The 13209-nt window shown below is 40.8% G+C and overlaps 1 protein-coding gene across 1 annotated transcript in view; it reads right to left on the bottom strand.

The window, feature by feature from the left end:
* Positions 1-12284, bottom strand: part of LOC103708710 — a 39342-nt gene extending 27058 nt beyond the window's left edge. The window contains exons 1-3 of the mRNA XM_008793766.4: positions 11716-12284; positions 1870-1961; positions 1411-1604 (exon numbers count right to left, since the gene is read on the bottom strand). Of these exons, the coding sequence (XP_008791988.2) occupies positions 1411-1604; positions 1870-1961; positions 11716-11996 (567 nt within the window). The 5' untranslated portion in view covers positions 11997-12284. The remainder of the gene's footprint in view (positions 1-1410; positions 1605-1869; positions 1962-11715) is intronic.
* Positions 12285-13209: the final 925 nt, after the last annotated feature.

Genomic DNA, 13209 nt, shown 5'->3' with positions numbered 1-13209 from the left:
AATAATGGTCTGAGACAAAAGGGCCTAATAAATTTATTAACCAAGGTCCATTCACAAATGACCTTTCAGCCCTCTAAAACTGAGAATTCAAAATTCATGCCATCAATATCTCATGTATCCAAAATACTTCACAAAATGGACCTCAGATATGATAGTTTAATAGTCCTTCATGCTTGACAGTCATACATTCAATTAGACTGATTACACATGGTAGCAAGTAATCAAAAACTTGCTGTACATTGAGAAGGACAAAGAACGAGAGAAAGATCCAGAAACACATCCAAACTGAGAGAACCTAAATGAAATTAAATGCAGCAGAATAATAAATAGGGACAGAAAAAACCACACTTTGAGATCAAAAGGGGAGACAGATAGGAAAGCCAACTTAAAAGCCTAAGAAGCATTGAAATCCTATTCACTAGAACAGACTAATTTGACAAGAAAGCACTCAAACATGCACTGAAAACATGCACACGAACAATGGGCTACATAAAATGAACAGCTAGATTTAATAGACAGCCAGTCCAGTTCAGGACCGTCTCTCAAGTCAGAACCCTCATAATATTATATGGGATGATTCAGCAACTAGAGAGGGACCTCCAATCCAAATTTGGTGGTCCAATGATGAGAGAGATCAAGCTGCAACAGCAGGTTTCCATACTGTGGCAACTGCAGAGAACTGACCTGCCAATTTGACAGTTGTGTTCAACCCAGACAGACGGTGAATAAGCAAGAAAAACCTTCAAAGAAAATATCAAATCAAGTGATGCTTCAGGACTGTCTGGATGCTGATGTTAGCTATTTAGCTACTGAATTCAGTAAACTGTGCAGCAGAACAATCAGCATGGTTGTTTTCTAATCAAAGTATTGAGAAGATCCAATTACCAAGTCACTTCTAGAAGGCTCCAGTTATTGGTTATAATTAACTCCGACATTAGTCTGAGCCATATACACATGTCAAAGTAACCAAGGTGGTAAGCATTCCACCATCTATACAAGAGAAAAGCATAAATGGCAAAATCATTACATAATCTTTAAAAGATTTCAATAACCTTCTAGGAGAAAACAGATGTCAGTCAAATGATAAAAGAACTTACGCATCATAGGAAAATTTAAAAACAAAAATTGTATGGTTTCCTGACTCCTTGAATGTTGGGATAGGCAAAAACTGACAAAAGGACATCAATGCTATGTATGCCAAAATAGAAATATTAAATTTCATGTCACTTGAAAGGGTCAAAAATATTGCATTTTATTTCTTTTCAAAAAAAAAACTTTTTAAAATATAAAAACAATATCTGCTCAGTCCTAAACATAATTGCCACATTGTTGCTTGCTAGGCAAAGCTTGTGTAAGTAAAACTACTTTCATTTGGGAAATGGTCAAAAAAACAAAGTCGAAAAAACATACAGTTTCTTTCCATTCTGTGGAACCATCACGAGATTGGCCTCCCATCCTAGCCCAACGATATCTGTATCCATTATCACCAAGATCTTCTCCACTTTCCCGGTACCATGTACTACCATCTTCATTTGTGCCAGACTCGTCGACCTTTTCATCTAGCAGGTTGATACCCCAGTCCTTCTCACTAGCAATACCAGTGTCTATAAGGAAGATGTCAAAGAAGCAAATGTATTTCCTTAGAAACTACAAGTGATAGGAGTAGAAATTTAAAGTGTAGCAACAAGACGTGGAGCTTTTCCTTTGACAAGAAAAATATGGCACTAAGATGTGCATGTTGCTGGCTTATGCATAAATGGCTCTTGCTGGAACCAATTCCCTACATGAAAGCATATACCATAGTTTTGGAGCCTTTTTAACAAATTCATATAAATATTATCAACTAAAATATTTGGCAATAGAACACACCTCTCTTTGGTGGAGTATCACGAGACTGAGGACCAGAGTTTCTTGGACTGCAGCGAGGATAGAAGTCTTGTTGTTTGGAGAGCCCCCGTGAGCTACAAAGTTTGGAAGTCAACTTGTCAAATAATAGTTGAAACTAGAGTCACAATTTTTATTAATTAAAACTGGCATCTTTTTAAAGTCGAATATGGAAATCTTTGTCCTTGTATTCCTTCTTATGTGGTGTCACAGGCTCCATTAACTATAGAAGTTCATTAAGTTAATGTGAATTTTTTATAAACTTGTTTTGAGGCCAGGTTTGAGAAAAATGGAAGTTCATTGAAAAAATACATTATTCAGAAAAAGGGATAGCATCGATGTAAGATCAAGTGGCGTAATAGGTTGATTAAGCATATAAAATCTGAATTGGGAAAAGTCAATGCTTGCACTGTGGAAATAGGTCAGATAATATACAGAACAGCCAAACAGCTAAAGTAGGAGTTAACAAATCATGGTGTGCAGCCAACATCTTATAGATCTTTCACAACAATCACATACTATAGTGGAGAACAATCGAATGGTTTCAGAACTCATACATGAGTACTTTTAAGCTTTCAGCTCAGCCCTTTTTGCAACTGATGTAGGACCCTAGATGTTAGAGTTGCTTATGGTGCAATGGTGGCCCTTGAAAGGATGGCTTCAGGTTCTAAAGAACTAAGAGAAGGGCTTCTAGGGTTTCGATAATCCAAAACCAAGGCCTAAAGGGTTGATGTGTATAAGTTCATGCAACAGTGCACAGAGTTCAGAAATTGAGGGGTGGAAGGGAAGGAAAACAAAAATCTAGTTCTCCCCAATGTCGGAATTAAACTCCAGGTGTTTAGGGCTTATCAAGAGATCAAAGGAATAACGAAATTAAATTTCAGAAAAGTTTAGATCAAATCCCAGCAGAGATCTGATTTACTTAGCATATATTCAACAGTTAAACACAAAAGATACCGTACTGCAGGGAAAGAAGAATAGATCTTCCTTCCTTCTTCTTCCTCCTTTTTCTTTTTAAAGCCCACAGAATTAAAACATAACATAAACTATAATAAAAGAAAGATTTTTGCAGGATAGAGGAAAAATAAGAATAAAAGTGAGGATTTTTTTTTTGGGGGGGGGGGGGGGGGGGGGGGGGGGGGGGTGGGGGGGGGGTGGGTGGTGGTGTGCGGGGACAGGCGGGTTGTTGTGAAGAACAACAAAGGGAGAGAAATAGCCATACCAGGCCTCCTCCTTACTTTCCTACTCAAAATCAACTTCAACGGAACCGACCCTAACAGCCAGCAGTGACCCTTTTATATAGGCTACTAACCACCCAGAAAATTGCCTGGCCCAATTAGCACTCTACAAATAAAATAGGAAAACCACTATATGCTGATAACAGTTACTGTAGCATGTATTGTTTGCGCTACAAAGTTGTGAACAGTAAAATTGCTAAATACTTTCCTACCAAAACCCAACAATTAATGAAAGAAAGAAAATTCAGGAACCAGACCTAAACAATTTCTCCATCAAATAAAGCAGAAAATAAGCTTGGATTGTTGGACTTCGATACCATACAGTTGAGAAAAATATGTCAGCTGGAATTCAAGCATGCGATGGAAAAAACTATCAGGCAATGACCCTATAAATATACAAACAATGGGTTATAGCTCACTCATGTCTTGAGTTAAGCAGCGTGGATATGCAGACACACACACACAAAAAAAATTCTAAAAAAATGTAGAAGCATGGCAACAATGTCTTGAACAAAGAGTTTATAACTTAATATGGAACTGGCTGCTCCTGATTTAGATGATAATTCTTTATCTGGATCTGTTCTTGAAGTTGATGGAATTGTCTCATGGTCTAGTAAGAAATGGAAGAAAAGGCAAAAAAATGATAAATCCATAGGGAATGTTGAGTATGGCACATTTCTTGCTTGAAAACAAGCTGCTTCAAAGAAGACCTTTCGCATCATATGAGTGTTGTCACCAATGAAAACTTGATTATGCTTCATCATGACAAGTCTGGTATTAGCAATGTAACAGACCCCCCCCCCACCCTAAAAAAAAAAAAAAAAAAAAAATAGAAAGTTGAATTTAAATATAAAACTTGATCACATATTAAACTGTACTTGTTAAATTTTAAATTTATCAAATAACAATGATTTTTGCATAGACAACCTTGAATGATCTTACTTACATACATATCCTAAAAAGATTAGTATTTGCATATTGACCCCTCTAAAATATAAAGCTGCATATAGACAATTCTACTAACAACCACTAGGCCTTAATAGTTAAGTAGTGGAGGAAATAGGTCCTAATAAGAAAGGCAATTGAATTCCCACTGGAATAGGCCACTCTGAGTGAGATCAGGTGCCCAAGGCATTTACTCTCATTTCATTGTGCCTTCTCTCAGAATCCTCTTCCTTCATCAGTGCGTCTCCAAGGATACTTTTTAATGTCTTTTTTAAAGAGTAAAGTGCCTTCTTTAAATACTCCTCTTTTCTTAATTTTAAAAAAGAATTTGCAACAACTAAGATAATTATAGGGGTTAACATGCAAATATGCAGAAGTTGTTCTATAAATAGGATAGCTTGATATGATAGATTCCCAACATGCATAATCTAAAATTCCTAATTAATTTATTAGTACACTTAAACCAGATCAGGATGTCCTAAACAGTATACCATCTAATACCAAGACAAATAACAGCTACCAGCCACTCACTCTAAAAATGTTGACGACATTCTCACGAGAAAATAGACAATAATTGTCCACTTGCCTAGTTTACACATGTATGATACACTTCATATAGTTTATTGACAGCTAGTTTTTTATCTTTTACATTTCAAGTTGATGCATAAATTGTATTAGTAATCATAGTTGATGTATTATTCTGTTCAATTTCATAATATTAATAGATGATTTTGCACATTATGGTAAGGCTCGTTCTGTGATTTTTGTTATGTAAACTAAATCACAGCTGCATAGGTTCCATAGCACAACCACCCTCAGTGACAGACTTGTTAAATAAAGTAGATCAATGTAACCATCTCCACCAGGTGCATCCCCAGTTTGGAAGTAGACAGCTGAAACTGCCAATTTGATCAGTAATATTTTTCAGTGTATTGTGGGGACAGGGACAAGATAAGTATATCATCCCATGTTTGTTTTGGTCATTTACATTCTAACAAGTCGATCATGCTGGTGAATATGGATTTGATCAATAAAAAATTCCGTCAGTGGGTAAGATACTGGCATACGATGAGGTGGGAAAGAGCAACTCATCAGCCTGTTCCTACCACAACACCTGGTGCGGCAAAATTATTAATTTACCTTATGTCACTATAGTGGCAAGAGACCAATTATATTGGGTACCTAGCTACAGAATCTGCATCCCTGTGTCTGTATATAAACAACCAAGGGAAGGCATTGACAACAAGAGAGGATCAACAGAGTGGACATGGTAAATTGGTGCAGTTTTGAGAATGCTTACATTTATGTGCCGAGTATGCTAGATGGGCCTACCAACCAAAGCAACAATTGCTCATCTAGGCATAGGTTCCCCTGACTGTCCAAGATGCTTGGCATCAGGGTTCGCCGGACCGACTGTACCAGCGTACCGATGAGCACCGGCACCGGTACGGTTCCGGTTCGGTACCGGCTTGGAACCGGTATCGAACCGGAGCCGCGCGCGCAGCGGCGAGTGCGCGGACTTCAAAAAAAAAAACAAAAAAAAAATCGGGCGGACGCGTCAAACGCCACAGAGTGGCATTAATGCCCCCACGCGGGCTGGCAGCCTGCGTGGGCACGGTGCCCCGCTCGGGCGCGATTCCCTGCTGGGGAAACGCGCGTGGGCACGGTTCCTGCGCGTGGAATCGCGCGCGGGCGCATGTTCTCCGCTCGCGCGTACGTGCGCGTTTCCCAAAAGAAAAACGCATCCGCGGACGCGTCAATCGGGCACGATTCCCTGCTGGGGAATCACGCGCGGGCGCGATTCCTGCGCGGGGAAACGCGCACGGGAGCGCATTCTCTGCTCGCGCATCCGCGCGCGTTTCCCAAAAAAAAATTCGCCTCCGCGCGGACGCGTTAAATGCCACATAGTGGCTTTAAATGCCACTCTGTGGCATTAAGAGGCCCGCGTAAAAAGCCACTCTGTGGCATTAAGAGGCCCACGCGGGCTCCAGCCGCGTGGGCGCTTAAAGCCACTCTGTGGCATTAAGAGGCCCACGCGGGCTCCAGCCGCGTGGGCGCTCTTCCCCGCGTGTGGGCACGCGGGGAAAGACCGGCTTGTACCGGCGCGAACCGGCCTGGTTCGCACCGGTCCAAGCACGGAACCAATCGATTCCGACCCAGTTTGGGTCGGAACCGTTTTTATATGCTGTACCGTACCGGTGCCCGTCGGCATCGGTTCGGTACAGGCTGAACCGACCGGTTCATCGGTTCCGGTCGGTTCAGCATACCTTTTAAGGAATGCAATAATATCCGCAATGTCGAAAACCATAGTGATTTATAGATCATAGGGCACTGAAACTCCAAGCTACTTCTCTTGGGAGCTCACTATCATAGACATAAGAATTGACATTGTGGTGTGTGTGAGATGTGAATCCCAGACACACGAGACATCCTGGCCAAGCAGAACATGAGTCCAAATCAAGTCAGAATATATGCTTCCACAAGACCTTTTAACCTAGGGGTGGCCAATGGTTGGATGCCTAGCTTGGACTGTAGGAGGGTATGGCAAGGCTTTCTCACAATATGGCTGCTGAGGGCCTTGTGTAGCATGTTTTGGAGTGTTGTGGCAAAGTGCCATGATATATCACATAGATTGGAAACCCAAAAAAACCTTGGATATTTGAGAAGAGGTGCAGGCCAACAATGTAAGCCATAAGTCCCAAAAAAAAGGGTCTAACATGACACGATTTTGGGGTGAGGCAGCATCATGCCCAGGCATTCTTGCATGGAGATGTCTAGGATGATATTGGTTGGATAAGCAGACCACAAGGAAGGTGAAACCATCATAAACCGCCCAGTTTGGGGCATGTCGTACTGAACTAGTGTAGAATCAGGATGGTTTTGTGCATCAATTATAAAGCAAGAGAGTGGCTTAATTGGCTATTGAAATGTCCATAAGTAGTAGGGCATATAAATAGTGATGGTTGATGCTTGTATGCCACTTAATGGAAATGATTATATTACTGTAAGGAAATATAGTTGTTCCAACAACACACCCTTGATTATCTCATCCAAATTTATCAAGAATCTAATTGGCCGTCTATATATAGTCAAAATTTTAGAAATTTTGAATCAGAAGAATTACCTATTCAGGGAGGAAGTCAAATCATGCCTAAAATGTTTGGAGATGTGACGACATAAGAAAGCGAATGGTGGCAACCAAGTGTTCTCATTGACTGGCTGGAGAGGGGGAACTTGTTCACATTAAAAGAGCTCCAATTTATATATCCTATAAAAGGCTTTCCAAAAATTTGGGGAGAGGGGGCCTACCTCAACTATACATAGCTCCGCCCTAACTAATGGGTTTCCTATTCGACTCCTTGATCTCATATAAGTTGATCATCTAGAATGTGGGTTTGTTCATTACATAGGCTTTGCCATTCTAACACCCCCGAAAGTGCTTTTCATCATTTTTTTGTGTTTTCTAAGACTACTGTCATGGCCTGAGCACAGTCGTCTGTTATGGGATGCTATAGATCAAGGCTGAACATATTTGTCCCGGTGCCAAAATCACATCTAATCTCTATGGTCACACAGCACTTACCATGGACTTAACAAGGAGAGCAATGTGCTACGAACTCTAAATTGGATGCTCATATGTTATGGCATATGATACTAAAGTTCATCTCTGCATATACCTAAGAACTATAAACGGTGAGAGGTTGAACAATTATGATGCGATTCAAGATCATGTTAGTGAGCTATTCATTTTTGATAGCATGTGGAATGATGTCTCACTGGTAGGGTTACATTTAGAAGGAAGCATCTACTTAGCCTATCGTACCCATCATAGAACCATGTTTCAGAGTTTTGAACTTGATTCAGCTAGAAAACACGATCTTGAGGATCCCGAATTGCAGGTCTTCTGAGTGGAAATGCTGAAGATTCTTTCTATAGCAAAAAAAAACTCAAAAGAATTCCAAAAGGAGAAAAGTTCTACTTTATTTTAGTTACCATATTTTTGGGATTGGGCTGCAAGTTTCTGCTAGATATTTCCATGTTGGAATAGGAAGCTATAAAAGATATATCTCTCTAAAATATGAAATCTACAAGTGTATAGTTAGTTACCTATTTAGATATGCCAAATCCATCGATCATAAATAGGTAACTAACTATAGGAGGAGGAAAGGAGGAAGAAAGAGGAGAGAGAGAGAGAGATTTGAGGGAGAGAGATTTGAGGCATGAGTGGGGAAAAGAGAGGGCACTTGCTAGTGACTTTTCTTTAGTAGGTAGACTTTGGTAGTTTCCTTGTTTTAATTACTTTATTGAGTCCTTTACTTATAGGGATAATTTTTAATCAACTTGAATGGGTTGTAATCCTTAAATTTATAACTAAATATTATATATTCATACACATATACACACACATACATACACATAATAGATACATACATATATTACTTGAATGTTTTCTAGCCGTTTCCACCTCCTAACTTTAAACCATGTCATTTCTGCATACCGCCACCCACACCTACTTCAGGCAACCAAGGGGTCACATGCTGGGTAGAATGTTCAAGGCTAACGGTACTGTGTAACTCAACAGGTCACTTACTAAAGTATGGTCCTAAGCTTTGGCCAGCCTACGCTTAGAATAATCTAACCTAACCAAAACCCAAGCCACAACATCATTTACTATAGCATGGTGCATTGTTGACTTGATTTGATCCAAGAACCCAAAACAAGCCAATTTTATCATACAGAATTTTTATTTACCAAAGTAATTTTCTTAAAGTTTCACATATAGCAGACAATTATCATATGAAAGTCTTAATATCCACATGTTGGGCATCTAAGTGCTATAAAGATTCTTTATTATTTTGCAACAATGTACATTGATGACAAACATATTCTTATGCCATGCATTTCTAGGTTTTATTCAACCCAAGTTTCACTCAGCTATTCGGTTCCCTAATAACTAGACCATGCATGGCCTGAATTTGAGTCAAGCTTTTCAAGCTCAAGCTCAGCCCAACATGGTAATCACCCACCACGTTTGTTATGCGAATTGAGATGAGTTGGCATTGCCTAGCCCAATCCAATGTGCATCAATGCTCATCGCATTACTTCTAAGTTTTAGATGCCCACAGAGTTTATTTAACACTGCCAGAATGAATAGATGGAGGAATCCTAAATTCTCATGAAACTGCACAGTAATTTTGCTTAGGAAAAAAAAAAACAAGTAGGAAACCTTTTACGCCCTGCTGCTTCAAAAGAAATAGGTCCTTGGGCCCTTTGCCTGTTAAAGACTAGAAGAATCAAACTTTTAGAGTCAGCAGAACCCCTACGGCCTTGATAAAAGAATATTCCTTGAGAAGACCACCTATGTGGCACAAACCATAAAAATACTCTTTTCTTCATCCCTTGCCGCCTTCCTTTGCCATGCTCTAGCTCTTGTCTTAAGGCTTGACTAACAATATATGTAATTGAAAGCCTATAATTCCTTTTATCCCAATACTATTTCAGTTCTTTAAGGACTATTCAATTCCAATGCTCCATCCAAATGTATGATATTGCCATCCAAGACATGAGCTTCAGCCTCCAAGTCTTTGCTGTGCTTGCCATAGGCTTTAAATGTGGCTAAAATTATAATAGAACCAACACACCTCAAGATAGCTAAAACTTCTAAGACATTGTACTTAAGAACAACAAATCACCACCTTCAACAAGTCATCTCTTAATATGCCCCTTGAGAAGACTCGGTCAAGTTTAATAACCACAGATTCCAGTCTAGGTAAACCACTAACTTCCCATCTTTAATTTATAAAAATGCATTATTATCTTCTGAAAAAAATGTAATGTACAAGGTTCGTTGTCTCAGTACCAGACCCTATACTGGTACCTTCCTATTACAATGTCGGTATGCTCGGTGTGGGAGCCGGTTTGGCATATTGAATGTTGGTACGGCCCCGTACCATATACTAATTCGGTGCCGGTATAGAACAGTGTAGTCAGTACACACAAGTACCGACCAATACAGTACAGTACAGTCAATACACACCAGTACCAACCGGTACGGCAAACCATGGTAATATAAATGCAGAGAGAGAAAAGGAGACCAAAGTTATTTAAGGATTAAAGCAAACTAAGGTACCAAGGTCTTGTGGAGCCTATATGCAATGCACCAAGTGAGGTATCTGCCTTAACAAAGAAAGGCACAACATATGCATATAAATATATACATAAACATATACTTATCTATGTATGTGTGCATGTGCATATGTAGTATACAAACATATCAACGTATATATTCACATATTTCTATGTGTAAAAATATATTTGTATGTTTATATATGTTTTTGCATGTATATGCATACATAATATGTTTGTACTTAACATAACGAAAACAAACACATATTCACGCATGCACACACAAACACACACAAAAAAGAACCTAAATAATTTCAGCTACAACTTCAAATAATCACACAAACTGACAGCAGACACATACAACACATGTAATCACAGAGGCATGCCTTTTCTGCACCTCCATACCTCAGCTAGGGGCAACAAATGCACACTGCTAGAGAGCCTTGATCACCTTGAGGTAGGCAAGGCACTAAGATTGTGCCTAGGTTCGCCTTGCACCTCATGTGCACCTTTAACAACAATGAGATAAACTATCTCCTTTCAATAAGGCTCAGACATCAGTCTTACTAAAAATAAAAGAGTAGGCATTTTGTTTTTGAAATTGATTATCTATATCATTGATCATGATTTACAACATCTAAAGTTTTGATATGTGTAGTTCATAATCAATGGTTGGATTCAGAAGTTAACATTTGTCCACCAATTTTATCGGAGTTTTATTTCAGATATGGTATAATGTTTTCCTCTTTTTTTCTTTGATAAACATATAATGTTTTCCTCTTGTGCATCTTGCAAATGCATCAACTGACAGGCTTGAATGGGAAAATGGGTTATTGTCTTTTAAGGCATCCGGATCAATTTCCAAGCTTAAGTAGAATCATAAATCCAAGCAAACCCATTGATATACCAACCTTGCTTGCTGATATAATTACATTAGCAGAAGTCAATAGATAAAGCTGATGAAACAACTGGGGAGCTAATAATAGGTAAGGACGAAAAGCATTCACTTTTGCAACCTGTCTATGATCCCATGAATTCAGTCATAGTGAAAACTATGAAAACAGAGTTATAAGTGTTTACTCGAGCCTGCAGAGCTTGCAGTTTACCACTGTATCCACTGTTACTAATCCGTTTAGTCAGTAAAAATACAGCCTTAATAATCCACACACAGGCATATTCCACTAATATTGATTGAAACTTCAATCCAACCAAACTAAGCATAAACTTTCAAAGTAACAATTCAGTTCCCAGTACATCTCAATCCAGCCATAAACTTTCAAAGTAACAATTCAGTTCCCAAAACAATAACCATACAGAGAAAAATACCAATTAGTCTACGACTATTATGAACCAGCACAACCTTTTATCAGGATTATCGCACCTCACTAAACAGGACAATGCACCAAATAACTCAGACAAGGAGAAGGCTTTTAAATTTCAAAGATCCGAAATTGATTAAACTATAGTGATTCCAGCATCCAAAGCAGAAAAACAATCAGATCAAAGAAGCATGGGTGCATACCGATGCGAAGGGAAGGGAACCGCGGGCAAAGCTTTCACGCAGACTCTCCGGGAGCTCTTCGTCGGCTCCAGCCACCGCACCTCGGCCTTCTCGGCGGCGGCATTCGTCCCCTTTCCGAGCTTCCGGAACTCCGCATCGCCAGAGCAACATCGAGCCCCTCCTCCCAGCCATTCCCTTCTGAATCCCAGTCCATGGATCGGCCGCGCGAGAGGAGACGCCGAGATCCACCTGATCCTAAGGCTGCACGGCGGTGCTTCCAGCCCCCTCGAGCTCGCCGCCATCTCTCATCCCAAGAAGAGAAGAAACGAGAAGAGCAAGAGGGGAGAACAAAACCCTAGCTTTATAGAGTTGGCAGAAGAGAGGTGTCCTGAACAAAGCTGGGGGGAGTGGGGAGCCTCAAAGCAGCGATTTTTGGGGGCGAAAAGGGAGGGAAAGGAGAGGAGAAGACTCGGAGAGACCCCTCCGAGGGGGGGATGTTAAAGGTCGAGCATCCGAAAACGAAAGCGACGGGATCGCGTCTCGCCGATCTCCTCGCTGGTTAAGCGGCTTTGGGGGCGACGGCACTCCGAAGGCTCCACTGTTGAATGATGCGGTGGAGATGGGGCGAAGCAGAGCGGGGCCCGCACTAACGTGGCGCTGCCAGCCATACACGCGAGGCGAGAGTGGGGCCCGCAGGGGAGGAGGTTAATCAGCAGAGTCTAGTCCTATAGGCTTGACACGTGGCGCGATTCTGGCCGTCCGGTGGTTGATCTCAGTTAGGCTATACTTGGAACGACGATGCTGCGGTGGAAGGAGTTCTATTGGATCACGGCGGAAATCTACGAACCTTTTCTTCAAACTTTCGGCTGGGGACACGGAAATTGTTCACGCCAGTCGCCGGGTCCCCAAGTCACGTGATCAGCCGGACGCTCCCTCACTAATTTAGTACATGACCGGTTCTTCTTATGTGCCACGTATTTCGAATTTGGGTTTTCTTGTTTTACGTGTCGAATTTTTATTTGATATCTACGATAGGCCATCGAGTTGGCTGAGTAGCTGATCCGGATGACTGGTTTGAAATTTCTTGTTTGGATACAAAAAAATAACTACGCAGACTCACCGGCGTCAGTTTCCCCCGGATCCCAAACTTGTCATCAAAAAGACCATCGTATTCTCAATCTTTCAAGTAAATTACAGAGAGACCCCTTTCTTATATGCAGTGCTAATGTAGGTTCAAGGGCAATAAAGTAATTTAACGAAAGCTCAAGGACTTTCTCTCGAGAGCGGGCGCTTTTCGGGGGTGAACCAACAACTACCGATGACGTGGCATCATGGCGGTGACCGACAAGGCGACAAGAGTCGTCCTGTTGGGAATAAAAATCGAACAAAAATCATATAAAGCGCGTGGCGCCCCTATTTCGGCCACGTCCAAGAGATGGGGTCGGCAAAGGGATTCGGGAGGTGAAGTTAGTTAATATCAAAATATCAAAAGATGGGGTCCGCGAATGGTGGACG

This window comes from Phoenix dactylifera, chromosome 2 (genome assembly GCF_009389715.1).
Source record: "Phoenix dactylifera cultivar Barhee BC4 chromosome 2, palm_55x_up_171113_PBpolish2nd_filt_p, whole genome shotgun sequence".
Taxonomy (NCBI): domain Eukaryota; kingdom Viridiplantae; phylum Streptophyta; class Magnoliopsida; order Arecales; family Arecaceae; genus Phoenix; species Phoenix dactylifera.
Note: the sequence above shows the minus strand (reverse complement) of the source record. Positions and strands in the feature narration are given on the sequence as shown.